This window comes from Electrona antarctica (assembly GCF_951216825.1).
Source record: "Electrona antarctica genome assembly, chromosome: 18".
In the NCBI taxonomy this organism is placed as follows: domain Eukaryota; kingdom Metazoa; phylum Chordata; class Actinopteri; order Myctophiformes; family Myctophidae; genus Electrona; species Electrona antarctica.
In genome coordinates, this window is record NC_136799.1 from 40,403,815 (window position 1) to 40,420,484 (window position 16,670).

At 44.5% G+C, this 16,670-nt stretch overlaps 1 protein-coding gene across 1 annotated transcript in view; it reads right to left on the reverse strand.

Annotated features, from left to right (window-relative positions):
* The window catches only part of alk (ALK receptor tyrosine kinase), a 794,509-nt gene that overhangs the window by 18,928 nt on the left and 758,911 nt on the right, over positions 1-16,670 (reverse strand). Inside the window, exons 18-24 of the mRNA XM_079527540.1 lie at positions 15,744-15,899; positions 11,574-11,687; positions 8,554-8,740; positions 4,603-4,693; positions 4,205-4,269; positions 3,414-3,543; positions 1,673-1,770 (exon numbers count right to left, since the gene is read on the reverse strand). Coding sequence (XP_079383666.1) covers positions 1,673-1,770; positions 3,414-3,543; positions 4,205-4,269; positions 4,603-4,693; positions 8,554-8,740; positions 11,574-11,687; positions 15,744-15,899 — 841 coding nt within the window. The remainder of the gene's footprint in view (positions 1-1,672; positions 1,771-3,413; positions 3,544-4,204; positions 4,270-4,602; positions 4,694-8,553; positions 8,741-11,573; positions 11,688-15,743; positions 15,900-16,670) is intronic.

The following is a 16,670-nucleotide window of genomic DNA, read 5'->3' on the forward strand; positions in this document are numbered from 1 at the left end:
TTCAAGCTTGTAGTTCTGCTATTCTTTGATACTTTTGTGTGACACTGTAGTATGATAAAGTAGGGCATTAATTTACGAAAGAAAGAACAACACCACAAAAGCTTTAACTATGAAGCCAAGAGGTTTCTTCCTGACAGCAACAATGTGTACTTAAAGCTACTTCCCATCCACTGCACACCGGTCCTGAACTCACCGCAGAGTAAACACACCTACACAAAAAGATGAAATGAGTTTCAAGGACAGTGTGGGTGAATGTTACGTTGTTAACATAGACAGGCATGAAGGCAGCAGCGAGGGCTGTATAGAACCTAGACGGCAGCCTCCGGAGGAGAGGCGGCCATTAGGCGGATTGATGGCGCTTTACCGCGCCATGTTTGAGCAAACGTGCTTTAATTGGTCTCGTTTGTCATAATAATTCCACCAGGACATCAAAGAGAGGCTGGACAGAAGGAAGGAAGGATTACCTATAGAAGTGACTGAAATGGGGAAACAACTTTGACTCGAATTGTTGTCGTACAATGGACGGATAGAGGAAATAGCCGACCTACAAGCTCTCACAATGTGTTACACCACAATGCAACTTATTGTTTTCTAAAGTTTTTAGTTTTTGTTTGGCATTTGACATGCCCCAAATAGGAATGCCAGGCTAATAGTGAGATGAGAATGTTCAAAACATTTATCTTTCAGAGCCTTTCTTTTATTTGCAGAACAGAGTTCGTGTTGGATGGATGGATGGTGACAAACATTTAGCAAACAAGACTGCAAATAATGGGAAATGCAGCCACCCCATCTGCTGTGTTCAAACGACAAAAGCCACAAAACAACCAAGGCGAGCGTGGTCAGCTTCACTTCAACGCTTTCTGTGTTCTGGGGGGAGCCGGGTGGTGAATGGTGACCTCGTTTAACAGATAGTGTTTTTGTATATATGTTTGTGCTGTTTGTTGCAAGCTGTTCTGTCTTGTGATTGAATTGTGAGTATTTAAAATGTGGACCAGGACCACAAGGGTAAAATTTGTGTTTTCCCCCAACTGGCTATACTGTTAAGGCCAATTAAGGGGCAATTAAAAAAAAATCTATTCAACTCAACTTTTCCAACTAAGCTCCAGTCGTACCACATAACAAAATAAGTACCAGCAGCAACATTATATACAGATCAGCAGGCTCGCACAAGTTCTCTCAGGTAACCAGTCCACACTCAGGCTCATAGCATTCAAATGACAACTGAAACAGTGGTTTAAAAAATAACGGGAACGAATTCACCCAAATAATTACTTATTTTCTATCAATTACACATGCCATGACACCTTGAATTCATGGAGATTTTTTTAAATAATTTGATGACCGGCTGCTCTTTGAGTCTTCTATATCTCTTTGAGTCTTCTATCGGAGACTCCGCTGGTCATCAAATTATTGGCTTAGGAATGCGACAAAAACAAAATCTCATATTCAAGGCTTCATGGCGTGTGTAATTGATAAAAGATAAGTCATGTTTGGGTGAAATACTCATTTAATGATGAGTATGTATATTGTATAACATCATGTCTCACCCCTATACGGCTGAACCGACTCCCAATATAAGATCCACTGGACTATAATAAGCCACTGTACACATACGTACAAATCAAAGCAAAATGACAACCACCTGTGCACAAATTAGCAAAACAACAATCACCTGTGTATGAACTGGTTCTCCTCCAGGTACTGGCAGCCTCTGGCGATGTCTCTGGCCACGTTGAGGAGATCCACCATGGACAGGCTGGACGGATGCTCCTGGGGGGGGAGAGAGAGAGAGAGAGAGAGAGAGGCACACACGTACACACACACACACGCACGCACCATTTTTAGCAGTCAGCAAAGAGATACAGACAGTGACCATCTGAAATGAATAAATTCCCCCATGTGGTGGTCAGGGGAGCTTAAAGCATGAATCATACAAAAAAGCAGATCGGCTATAGAGGGTATGCGCATGCATAAAGCGAGTGGCAAATTGAGTTTAACGTCGCTTAACGCTGTTTAATGTAATCAGATAGGACTTTTCTGTTTGGATGTATCAGAGCCTCCATTAGAAAGTCTAGTTCGTCTTGCTCAGAACAAACCTCTGGCAGGGTCTGTTGCCAATGACAGGGAAAAAAAGCATGGTGTAAGTACACTGTGACAACGAGTACATAATTCCAGTCCCACAGCATTGACACATGGATAATTGTACCTGTCGTCGGGCAGAAACCTCTCATCTCTGTGCACTTTTTGTGCTAAGATACACACAAAAGCATCAAAAGTAGCAGATGGACAAGCTTGGGCTTTTAGATCTGTTATTTTCTCCAATGTCTGTTTTGTACGTTTCATTATTCACCTCATATAATTATGAGGCAAATTGAGTTTAACGTCGCTTAACGCTGTCTAATGTAATCAGATAGGACTTTTCTGTTTGGATGTATGGGCTGTCAAGGCCAGAAAGTAGTTTTGTGCCATGTTTTGTGCGTTCCCACATAACTTCCGGGTATGATGGTGATGATGTTGTCACACGCAGCGCACACCCTCTATTTTCGCCACAGGACACCATTGTGCAACAAAGGATAATGCATCAGGCTTCACAGTGAGGGGTCAGGCAGATAGGCAGGTACAGATACTGAACCTGGACAGTACACAGACTACAATCTATTTCATACACTAGCATGTGGGTGTGTGTAAAAGTAGCAATACTTCAATATAAAAACACAGGCCTTACAACTACTGTACAGTAAAAGGCCTGTATTCAAAATGTACTTGATTAAAAGTATTAGCATCAATATAATAATTTACTTGAGAGTACAAATGTAAAAGTGTTTTTTTTTCTCTGCTATTTCCGTATAGCCAAAACATAAAATAGGATTAACGTATGCATGTGTGTATGTGACCAGATTTGACTGAGAGCCTGCCATCGCGCAAATTCCAGCTTTCTTTTCTCCAGAGGAGAAAAACGTATATTTTTCCCCAAAATGAGTTTATAGCACAGGCAGACTCTTATCATACTAGAGCATGTCTGAAATAAGTGTCAGAGCTGAAACCGAAATGTAAATATGAAATAAATGCTTAAACATGTAGCTAGGAGTTGAGCAAACAAGCCTGTTTGCTCAACTCGCTGTTTTCTGCAAGACATTACTCTATAAGCCATAACTCCAAAAATGGTGGGTCAAACTGAACAACCAATATGTCAATTTGAAGCTATGATTCCCTCAGTAAAATTTGGTCACATATAAGAAGATATGTTGAAAATGGGCGAAGTGCTGCTATGAGTATAGCCTACAGCACATGAGCAAGTGTACAGTACTTATAGGTACTGTGAGTGTCAGTGCGTGCGTGCGTGTGTGCGTGCGTGCGCGTGGGTATGTTTGTTTGCGTGGTTTGTGTGTACTGTGTGTGTGTGCTGGCCTCACCAGTCTGGGTCTGGTCTCCCTGAGGAAGCTCTTGAGGTCTCCTCCAGCCATGAGCTCCAGCAGGATGAAGCGTGGCAGAGCCTGAAGGCTGACACCGATGCAGCGCACAATGTTCTGATGGCTGAACTTACTGAGAGGAGAGCACACATCATCAGCCAGCACACAGAGGACAGGCCCAAGTAACACTGCGTCTGCATGTGGTGGATAGAGTAGGCTACTGTGTGTGCGTGTGCGTGCGTGCGTGTGTGTGCGTGCGCGTGTGTACATGTGTGTGCATGTGTGTGCGTGCGTGTGTGTGTGTGTGTGCGTGTGCGCATGTGTGTGTGTGTGTGTGCGTGTTAGGGATCGGACAGTGTGACGGAATGTGTGTCACCAACCGTTTTAATGACTGACATTTACTGAAATTAAATCATGTAAATTTAATTTATTATGAACAGCGATGGAATAAATCACTTAAATGTAATCTATAATTGTCACTCACACAATATTTTACAATATCTAGAAAATATGAAAAAACATTTGGGGAGAAGAAAACTGCCGTGCGGAATGAGATACAAATACGAGTTTTCAGCCCTATATCTGAACTGCAACTTGATATATTGCTATGACGAAACATTTACCATAAAAAGGTCCAAATGCACATACCTACTGTGTGTGTGTGTGTGTGTGTGTGTGTGTGTGTGCGTGTGTGTGTGCGTGTGTGTGTGTGTGTGTGTGTGTGTGTGTGTGTGTGTGTGTGTGTGTGTGCGCGCGCGCGTGCGCGCGCGCGTGTGCGTGCGGGCGGTACCTACCTAATGATCAGAGCTTCCATTAGAAAGTCTAGTTCGTCTTGCTCAGAACAAACCTCTGGCAGGGTCTGTTGCCAATGACAGAAAAAAAAGCATGGTGTAAGTACACTGTGACAACGAGTACATAATTCCAGTCCCACAGCATTGACACATGGATAATTTTACCTGTCGTCGGGCAGAAACCTCTCATCTCTGTGCACTTGTTGTGCTAAGATACACACAAAAGCATCAAAAGTAGCAGATGGACAAGCTTGGGCTTTTAGATCTGTTATTTTCTCCAATGTCTGTTTTGTATGTTTCATTATTCATGCCCTCCCCGTTTTCATATAATTATGAGGTTTCCATCCGACAGAGACTATTTGTGTATTTAAATAGGAGAGAGACAGAGAGAGAGAGCCCACCTTGACAGCTACTTGCATTGGGCTTGGTTCTCCTGGTATGCCCACAGCTAAGCCTTCATAAACCTCACCAAATGCACCATGACCTAGACCCCTACACACACACACACACACACACACACACACACACACACACACACACACACACACACACACACACACACACACACACACACACACACACACACACACACACACACACACACACACACACACACACACACACACACACACACACACACACACACACACACACACACACACACACACACACACACACACACACACACACACACACACAGAGGAGGTAAACAAACAATCTACGGTAATTTCCAAGCTAAACCCTATAAAATACTACAGTATCTGTTCCTGAAAACCTTTTAGGTGAGACAACAATTACACAGTGAGTTGAATAATCGACACATTGATTCTCGTGGCGTGACTTGATGGCAATGTGTTGACTTAATCCACGTCTTTTGTTTTTTCCGACGGAGATTTTGTTTAGCCTCCTATTTACTTAAAGCGACATAATTCCTTCTGGCAATGAATCAGTTGCCAAGACACAGGCAATTAATGTAACCTGTGGGAAATGATGAAAGCGTGCCGTTGACAGATGTTCCATGAAGCCAGTTTGAACCAAATGTGGTCAAGGACGCCTTGATGTGTCTTAATTAGTCCCTCTCATGAATGATGTAGATTTATAGACACCCAGCAGTCCCCTCCGCTGACCTCTTTAGGGAGAGAATAGCCTTCCTGACGGAAACCACTTGAGCTTCACCTTAATTGTTCCATCAAGACTTTTATGAGCCAGTAAACTACTATGTTACAGTTAACTATATACACACACCATGGTGTTGTACCTTACACGGCCTTTTGCACGCACGCACGCATGCACACACACACAGTAAGTAAGTAAGTAAGAAAATACATTGTTTGTGGTGGTTCTACAACGACCATGGATGGTGGTGATATAGGCCCCTGAGCCCATTACTATTGAATGAATTACCATACTCTGGAGGAATAGGACATGTTATACATTATCACATGACCCCCAATTTCCCCAATGAATGGCTGAAATATCCCCCCCCCCACCCCCCCAAAAAAGAGGGTCAATCAACCAATCAACTGTGCAAAAGTGTGGAGTTTGCATGTTCTCCTCGTGTCCCCTAGGGTAGGTACCCTCACAAAAACATGCAGTAATCCTGGTCTCTAAAACTACCTCCCCCTGGCCAGCCGGGGCGCCTGATGGAGGGGAAAGGAACTGGTCGGAATAACGTGTTCCTTCCACGCGCTACGTCCGGCCAGGGAAATTCCCCCCCCCGTCAGGTGAAAAGAAGCAGCTTGGACTCCTCATGCATAGAAGGAGGCATGAGGTCAGTCCGCTGCCCCCCCAGGTTGGCAGAGGAAGTGTAGCGCCGAGGATTACATTAGATAATTGGCACTGGGTGAAAAAACTGGGTTGCAAAATCGTGGGATAAAAATCATAAAAAAAATAAAAATAAAAAAAAGTGCAAAAGACCAGAGACAGACAGTCCGGACGGAATAACTACGGAGAAAACAGGCATAAATAATCAATTTAGAGGACCCCAACGCCACCGAAAATTGCGATGGCGTGCTCGATGGCTCATCTTTCCGATAGTCTTGAGCATCTCAAGACCTTAGGCCCACGAGATAAGACAGATCTTGATAGCGGTATCTCAGCGGCAGAAATTGAATTTAATTGCCAATTAAAAAGATGAAGAGTGGGTAAAGCTCCAGGGCCGGACAGCTTCCAGAATCCCGATTGAGTTCTTAACCCATTTTCAGCGGGAACCCCTTTTGGTGGTTATATAAGTTATGTTATAATTTAGCTATTTAAAAATAGTAGATCTACAAGCTCATAGCGCGCCACCGAGTGGCGCGCTATGAACTTGTAGGTCTGCTATTTTTGAAAAATCGTTAAAATGTGCCTCAAATCTTTCAGAAAATTGTCATGATTTTTAAAAAAATATATATTTTTTTTATTTAATATTTTTTAAATTTCGACGTCAGGCCTAAATGGGTTAAAAAAAAAAGAATCTGCAGGCAAACTAATCCCGCTTCTAGGGTTGCGTGTGTATGCTGAGGCACTGGAGCGTGAGTCACTCTCCCAGCATGCTCTCAGTCAGGCCACGATTTCACTTCTATATCTCAAAGAGGGAAAAGACCTGCAGAGCTACAGATGTTAACCAAGGTTCTATCTATTCTAGAAGACTGGCTTCGGTCAGGGACTGCAATGGAAATAAGCCGTTGGCTTTCTTGCATTTATCCTTGTGTGTATGATTGTGTGTATTTTCTGTACACAGTGGTGGAAAAAAGTACTTAAGTAAAAGCACCAATATACTGCAATATAGAAAGTCCGGAAATTCAAAATGTCGTTGAGTAAAAGTACAAAAGTATTGGCAACAAAATGTACTTAAAGTACCAAAAGTAGAAAGTACTCACAATGCAGAATGTCCCATTTCAAGTTTTCAAATGTATACAAAAATATTTTGAAAATAGCAGATCTACTGTGAGCTTGTAGATCGGCTTGTAGATCGGCTATCTTCAATGGCCGAAATGTGTATAGGGCTGAAGTGGTTAAAGGAGCATTCAGTGATTTGAGTGATTTGGAAAACCACCCAGTCCGCCCCGGTAACAAAATGTGCACATGCACGCTCTACAGTGGGGGGAAGTGCAACAGGCCAACAGCATGTGCACCAAGGCCCGCCCCACTCGATCATGATCGGAGGAAGGCCCCTCTCATCCTGATTGGATGAAGGCTTTGCCACCCGCCACCAAAACTGAAACTAGGGTTTTTTGACCCCAGGGGCTCACTGGGGACAGGGAGGAGCTCCTTATATGGTCAGCACACTCTATAGTAGGGAGGATTATCCAGAAAAAAAGAAAAAATAAGTGATATTTAGATTAAGTCAAATCACTGAATATACCTTTAATGTATGTTTTGGTAATAATAATCAAAGTAGTAGTTTTCAAATAAATGTAGTGGGGTAAAAGTACAACATTTGCCTCAAAGTATTGTTAATTGGCAATACTCAAGTAAAGTACAAATACCTCAAAATTGTACTTAGTTACTTTCCACCACTGCAATGGGCTCTATGCACACAGAATAACTCTTCCTACTTCCACGCCCGTTCCCTACTTCCTTCACAGGTGTTACCGATGATACTAATTAAGGCTCTGTTCCATTTAGTGTGCAGTGGTTCTCAAACTTTTTTAATTTCAGGACCGCCAGAACTCTGAGGGTGTACAAATTTGTACACACTCAAGAGTTACACGCCCGTACATGGCCATGTGGAACCCACTCAAGGACACTTCGAGACCCACCGGTGTAGCAGAGTGCTTCCAGTGTGCCAACATGCACAATAGCAGCACCCTGACTCTGTTTGACCAGAATGGAAGAGAGCCTTCACTACATATAGTATCATCGGGAACACCTGTGAAAGAAGTATAGAGCGTCGCAGTCCCGCCTCCTACCCTGGACCAGGAAATGAAACCCAATGCATTATTCTCATAGACATTTCTTAAAGTATTTATTTAAAGACGGTTACGCCACGGACAAAGCCAACTCGAGTCGTGACAACTCATGACAACACAAACAATATTTTGGATCAAACAAATAATTACAAAGAAGAAAAACAACAAAAAAAGTGTTGTAACCTGCCGTTTTTTTCTTCTTTCTAATTATTTGTTTGGTCCAAAATATTGTTTGTGTTGTCATGAGTTGTCACGACTCGAGTTGGCTTTGTCCGCGGCGTAACCGTCTTTAAATAAATACTTTAAGAAATGTCTATGAGAATAATGCATTGGGTTTCATTTCCTGGTCCAGGGTAGGAGGCGGGACTGCGACGCTCTATAGGGAAGGAGCCCGAGTTCGTTCCAAAATGGTGTGTGCGTACATATACTGTATAGAGCCTATTCCGTTGCCACGTGTACCTGGTGAGGGAGATGTTGCGCCGGGGCACCTCCTTCAGGTCGTTGACGGAGGCCGTCTTGCCGGCGAAGCAGTAGTTGGGGTTGTAGTCGGTCATGATGGTGGAGGCGCGCAGCTTGCTCAGCTTGCAGTCGGGGCTCTGCAGCTCCAGCTGGATGGACTGGAGCTCCGTGTGCTTGCGCCTGTACACTGGAGGTCACGCGGCAGGAAAATAAGGCTTTATTATTACACATCTCTATTATTACAATTCTCTCAATTCCACGGCCACATTTCTTTGTGCGCATTGAGCTTCAAGAAAGTACAGCCAAGGGGGCCAAGGGGCGCAAGTGGCAGCCGGATGGGAACCGCCAAGGTTCCCCAGTTCAATTCCGGGCTCCCCCAGAGTTAGTGTCAAAGTGTCCTTGAGCAAGACGCTGAGCCCCTCTAATTGCTCCTGATGTGCAGTTTGGTGCCTTGATTGATTGATTGATTGATTGATTGATTGAAATATTTATTAACAGTTTGCAGAATTACAGTACATTTCGAGCACAAACTCAATACAAAGGCTGTTAACTGTGAGTGGACGACCCAATTAAGCATTACACTTGTTTACAACAGGGTCCACCATGTTCAATTGCTTTCCTCCGCCATCAGTGTGTGAATCAGTGAATGTAATGCACAATCTATGTAAAGCGCTTTGGATAAATGTGCTATACAAATGCACCGTTTACAAAGTCATTGACCGGAGTATTTGCGCAAGTGCCACTTACGCCTGTGGCCGTGATGCGTCACTGACTTCATCTCTGCGTTTTCAACCCAGCTTCGCCTATACTGGCCAATCACAGCGGGGCTTTCCTAGAACTGCGGTGAGATCCATAATAACGCGGCACCGCGCCCTTAAAACAATGTACGCGGACAGCGGACACACGCTATTCATGGAGAAAAAACAACAACACAACCTGCCCAGCACGGAAAGAACACGGTCAGTGGCCAAAGATAAATCGCTGCCTGCCTTCGATACAGTACAGTCAGTATCGGTTCTAGCTTTTTTTATGTTTAAGGACCCCCCCCCCCACACACACACACACACCAGTTGTGAGCTTGTAGATCTGCAATTGTCGAAACTCTTTTAAAGTGAAAGTTTGACATGCATTAAGGCTATCTATCCGACAGCGACAATATACAGTAGCCTACTGTATACTCCCAGGATGAATGCCTTCATACATTATGTGGGAGAATAGACATAATACAAGGTATGCAGACTCTGTCCCCTCTCTCTCTGACTCACTCTCTCTGACTCACTCTCTCTCTCTCTTAGACTCTCTCACACACACATGAATAAAAAGGCTTCATAATCAAGAAATGACATTTTGGAAAATGTTTGAAAATGTATAGGCCTGTGAACGTGGAAACGATTATGGAGATTGTGCAAAATAATTGCGAATCAGGCCATTACGTAATCATTGTGACAGGTCTCTCACTCTCTCTCGCTCCCTCTCTCTCTCTCACTGTTTTGAGCTGTAAACACATTACTTTGCATGTGATGTGTGCATGCGTGCGTGCGCACACACGACACATCCCATGCGTACGTACGTGCAACATATTTAGTTTGACCACGTGCACCGGGCCTAATGTATGAGCGTTGTCACGCGGCGCTCAAGCAGCCATCCGTCATTTGTGCGTTCCATTCCTCAGCACTGCATGCCACACTCCCTCGCACCCCCTCGTGCATGTGTCTATGTGTGTGCGTGCGTGCGTGCGTGCGTGCGTGCGTGCGTGCGTGCGTGCGTGCGTGCGTGCGTGCGTGCGTGCGTGCGTGCGTGCGTGCGTGCGTGCGTGCGTGCGTGCGTGCGTGCGTGCAAGTGTGTTAATATACTTGTGAGGACCGAAAGTAAAGCAGAATTTCATAAACAGACATTGTGTTTTATGGTAAAAAAAAAAAAAGGAAAAAGGAAAAACCTTTAAGAATTAGGCTTACAATTAGGAAAAGCATCAGGTTATGGCATGGTTAGGATTACGACATTTAGAGGTTTAGGTGTTGGTTTGGGTGTTACTGATTCACACTTAGTTGCAAGGCAATTAAGGTGTCACGCAACCGGAAAATAGCACATCTACGACTATAAGCTTGTAGAAAGGGACAGATTTCCTGGCTATTTTCGATTGGCATCCTGAAATGTTGATGTCCTCGCAATAGTAATACAAACTCGTGCGTACGTGTTAGTGTGTGTCTGTGTCTGTGTCTCTGTGTGTGTGTGTGTGTGTGTGTGTGTGTGTGTGTGCGTGTGTGTGTGTGTGTGTGTGTGTGTGTGTGTCTGTCTGTGTGTGTGTGTGTGTGTGTGGGGGGGTGGCTCTATGTCTGGATGTGTCTGGAGGCTCAAAGCGGAGAATCATGAGAATGTCTGCACTCTAGATTCTCTCTCGGTGTCTCTCTGTTTCTCTCTCGTCTGTCTATCAGCAAGTAAATGAGTGTGGAGCGATGTGTGTGAGTGCGCTCGTGCGCATGCGTGTGCGCGTGCGTGTGTGAGTGCAAATGGACCCATAATAAGGGTTTGTTTGGTTCCATTTGCACACTTATGGGGGTCCTTTGTTGAAATAAAGACGTTGGAGAACCACCGTGCTACACCAAATGGAACAGGGCCTACCATTAAGCAACATTGGTATACAGTTGGAGGCCATCGATATTGTCCTTTTCTTTTTGCTGAGGTTTGCGTGATCTGCGCAAAAGGACAGTTAACCCATTTTGGGCGGGAACCCCTTTTGGTGTTTTAAACATTATGTTATAATTTAGCTATTGAAAAATAGCAGATCTACAAGCTCATAGCGCGCCACCGAGTGGCGCGCTACGAGCTTGTAGGTCTGCTATTTTTTGAAAAATCGTGAAAATATTTATTTCAGAAAACTGGAGGATTTAGAAGGATTTCTTTTTAATTTTGAGGTCAGGCCTAAATGGGTCAAATGATAAGGGACAATATCGGTGGCACCCAACTGTAAGTAACACCGGTGGAGGAAGTAAGGAAGAGGCCACATGTGGTTTGTCACTCACTGATCATGACTCCGGACACGGCCAGCAGCAGGGCAGCGATGAGGGCCGACGTCCCCACGGAGAGGCCCAGCGCCAGGTGGGACAGGGAGGGCTGCTGGGGCAGGATGGACACCTCTGGAAGAGACGGCACATTTTGATTTAGTTTCAGTCACAGTCATGGCCTTTTGCATAAACATCCCATTTGGTCGCATTTTTAGTCATCTGAAATGTTTTAGTTTTAGTCGACTAAATATCATATGATTTCAGTCGATAAAAGGAACATGTCTTACGCTTACGCCTAGTTATAGTAAAACAAAATGCCCGAAAATGTGGGCGCCATTTTCGGAGCCCGGACATCCACACACAAGACCAGGCATAACATGACTTGTCTTAGTTCCATTATATCTCTTCTCCACTAGTCCCTCCAGGACATTTTTATTTAGTCTAGTTTTCATCCGTTGACAATATATTTAGTCCTAGTTTTAGTCATCACGTGGTTATATCACACATTTAGTTTCCGTCAGTGAAAAAAGGCAGCCAACATAGTCGCCAAAATCAACACAAACTACACACGCGTTCACCGTCCCACCGTCCCCGAGCCATGTATTAGCATTCATCTCGACGGGCACGCACATTTCCCCCGAGACGTCATTAATTAGGTGGGCTATAGTGATGACAGAGTGCAGCTTTGAGGCGTTGTACGGGCCGGTGGCTGCGTGTCAATTCACCCCTTTTAAGTGATGATGGGGAGATCTCATTTAGGTGGTTTTAATAAGATATAAATTACACACGCTGGGCAGAGAGAGAGAGACAGACACAGGGAGAGACAGACAGGCGCGCACACACACAAGCAGGCAGGTAGGCACAGAGAGAGAGAGAGAGAGAGAGAGAGAGAGAGAGACAGAGACAGAGAGAGAGAGAGAGAGAGAGAGGAGACAGACAGACAGACAGACAGACAGACAGACAGACAGACAGACAGACAGACAGACAGACAGACAGACAGACAGACAGACAGACAGACAGACAGACAGACAGACAGACAGACAGACAGACAGACAGACAGACAGACAGACAGACAGACAGACAGACAGACAGACAGACAGACAGACAGACAGACAGCAACAGAGAGATTCACAAAGAGACTCCCAGACAGACAAGAGTCAGAGAGACAGAGAGTGAGAGAGATAAATAGACAGTCAGACTGACAGAGGCCTGCATGTGTGACCTCGCAGAGCCTCCGTCAGAGAAATCTTTCCATCCCTTCAACTTTTCTTTTTTTCTTTTAAAGCTTGACATTGTCTAGAGGTTGTATTGACAGCAGCACATATCTCCTCTCCAAGGTGTTAGAGCCAATGCCAATATCACATTCTTTAGGGATCCAAGTGTTATTTGGACTACTCTGTGTGGTATACGTGAGGATGTTTTGTGTCTGAATGCAAAGCTGAATAATCCCTGTGTGAAGGCTGCAGATTCAATCAGTGTTTTCTTGAGAAGCGTTAAGAGGGTCAACAAAGTTGGAACATTTTTAAATGAAAAAGAATACTTTAAACTGTTTATTTTGGGATATGGGGCAACATTTCAATATGGTGCATATCCCTCGTCTTGGAATTCAGTGTGTATTATGCCAGTAAATATCGGTTATCGACCATAACAGCAGTGTTGATCGGTTATGGTATCGGCCAGACGTGTCACATCGACGCATCCCTAAAAAAAAGAATCTGAACTGGCTGCAAATGAAGTGTCTATCAATCATCCTGTTTCTGTTTCACCATTTCCTTCTACAGTGCACCCTCGCTCTCCACACCTCCTGCACTGCTTGTAGCTAATGGGGTGGCAGTGTTAACTTTCGCAGAGCAATTTGGTTTAGTTTCAGTCTGATTGTATCATTTTAGTCATCTGAAATGTTTTAGTTTTAGACTCGTTTTCAAGTTCAAGTCAATCTATTTTGGACATTTGTTTTTGGCAGGCGTTGATGCTTGAATACCTGATTCATACTTGGCTGCATGCAGAACCGCGCTGCAACGTGCTGTGAGCTTGTATAACGGCTTATTGTCAGAGCGCAACACCCGCGACCAAGTATGAAATAACTTCTACTGGATCTCTTCACCAGTAAGTCCCTCCCTGACATTTCCGCCTAGTTTTTAGTTGTTGGCAAAATTGTCAATATAACTGTCAATAGACAGTTTCAGTCATTAAGGATACGTCCCAGGTGCATCCATGCAATGTTCTTTTTCCGTTCTAGACTTATAGGAATAGACTACATACAGTAACAACCAGGAGTAGTCTGGTGACCACCGGAGAGACGGGTGACAGCCGGAATGTAGACGGCACCCAGCCTGTGTCTTCCGTGAGGAGGAAGCCCAACAAACCCACGGTGAGGCCTTTTTTAGTTTTTATTTTGGTTTTTGTCATTGAACAAATATGGTCGACGAACATTCCTCGTCATGGTTTTCGTCGCTTTTGAACCCAAGCCTTTTGTAATCCCCCCCCCCCCCCCCCTTTTTATCTTTTTTTTTGACAGGCAGGCAGGCCAATAGGCGGCAGGCCACCAGGAAAGGTCCGGGCATACTGCCACTCTGCCAGTGCCATCATGATAATTTCACTGAACCTGTATCAGTGAGTGACAAATAAACCCTCTTCTATCTTGAATCCTTTTGCCAGCATCATTCTTGTGAGAGCAACAAAGGGTTGTGTAGTTGTCTTTTGGTTTGTATCATTTATGTTGTTCTGTAAAAGTGGTGGTATTAGGGCTTGTTTGTTTGTGTGTGCCTCGACAGAGTGGGCGGTATAGTTTCTGCTATCTGCGTGCTGGTTGTGGTGGGCGAAATGACCGGGCTCATGCGGCACGTCGGATCAACACGCCGTCGGAAAAATCAGCCGTCGGAACAATGACACGGCACCGCCTAGGTTGGTGTTGCTGCATTGTGAACGCAACATGAATCAGGCAATACAATTCGTCATCATCCCTTATTAGAAAACTAAAAGGATTGTCCCTGCTGTGAATGCTAATGAATGCTATGAAAAACTTCAATCTGCAACACAATTTTATACAAGGGTATGTAGTCCCTGTTTCATCTCTCTCAGCTAAGAGCTGAACAACATTGGAGACCCCCTGGGTTGGGTAATCCCAGGGACTGATAATTATTGAGTGATAAAGATGTCACTATTAAAGAACACTTCCTCACGAGATTGGACACATTAGTAGGAGCTGCCTCGGCTTAATTAATTCGGCACGTTAATTTATTAGCTGCTCATTAATTTGCACTCTATTACAGGTACAATTACATTCAACTCAATTAATTTGGTTTTGTTTTGATTCATTTCTGAGCTGAGTGTGATACGGTATGTGTCTCTGCGTGTGTGCGTGCGTGCGTTCATGCGTGCGTGCGTGCGTGCACTTGTATGACTAATAAATAGTAATAATACTATATAAGTATTGTCAAAAAATAAATAATTCGATTCAGGTTGGTGTTAGGATTCGACAGGTAGAGGTTAGGTTTAGAGGTTAGGGTTGGAATTTCCCCTCGTCTTCTATGTGGTGATGTCACACACCAAAACAAAATGGATATTTTCCTGCTATTGTTTGGAGATTCTCAGTTATTTTCAATGCCATACTAAAGTATCCCCTCAAGTATATAATACACACGTATCTCCCTCTGTGGTTTGTGTCCGCGTGCGCGCGTGCGTGCGTGCGTGCGTGCGTGCGTGCGTGCGTGCGTGCGTGCGTGCGTGCGTGCGTGCGTGCGTGCGTGCGTGCGTGCGTGCGTGCGTGCGTGCGTGCGTGCGTGCGTGACGCATGCATGAATGCCTAGAGGGAAGTACAGTACTGTACGTGTGCCAGAATGCCCAAGTCTGTTATGTAAGTGTCTAGAGACTGTGTGCATATTATGTGTCAGGATGCCAATGATGCCCTAATATATAATGTATGTGTATAATGTATATGTATAATGTTTAACTACTTGGGCCCTATATGATTCGTTGATGGGGGTTGCCTGGAACAACATATTTTCAGATGGGGATCGGCGGGCCAATTACATATCATTTTAGGGGGGGGCCTTAATGAAATAGTCTGAGAACCACTGACGTAGAAACATATGGTTTTTCAGAAAAACTGTCCTGATTTTGAAGACATTGGTATATTTCTCAGGTCTAAATGGACTGTCCAGGTGGTGTTGGCGCTGTCCAGTATACCTGTGGCGTTGATGCAGGACACGCCGTCGGGGGCCAGGAGCAAGTCGTCGTCGCAGTAGCAGACGGTGCCGCCCCCTTCCTCGTGGCACTCGCCCGTCTCACAGTGGCTGCAGTTCGGCACCGGGCTGATGATCACCTCCCCATCGCCCTCCATGCCTGTGTTCACGCACACACGCACACACATGGACACACACGCACACACAGGCATGCATGCATGCATGTGCACACACAGGATAGGACAGGACAACTCACGTTATTAGGCCATTTTATTTTGACCAGTTTCCACTCGACATGAATGTGGCATGATGCATGTTTAAGCACGTTCTCAGGAAATGCACAGTGGAGCTGTCAGTTCTAAACGGTAGAAATGGATATGAGATGAAGATTTGACCAAGAGGGGCTGTAACTAACTCGTATTTTGCTCCTGAAGACCTGCATAACTTTGCGTCTATTTAACGTTTAGTGCCAGCTCTAATGGGATCCGGTCTAGAGCCAGCCTACGGTATCCAGGTCATGTCCACGCACACATACACACATACATACTAGGGCTGTCAGTTCACCTCTATAATCCAATTCGAATTTCATTCCTTCATTATTTGTAATTTTCGAAAATATTCGAATATTTACATTGTTTATTTTAGCTCATTATAGCCTACTGAAAAACACCTCTATACACAGAATATCAAGTTTTGTATGCACGTTCTGTCCACTAGAGGGCCCCCCCATCCAAACGCCAAAGCTATTTTTTCAACATGACATTTGCACGGGAAAATAATAATAATGTTTCATTAGTCAGTCTATCATGGACGGTACAACTCCAGACTCCAGATCTCCAGCAATAGAGCAATTGTTTCTCTATTTTAACAGAATGCTTGGCTATCAGATGCACAGGCCAGTAATGCATAGTCTGCAGACAACGTTTTCTCT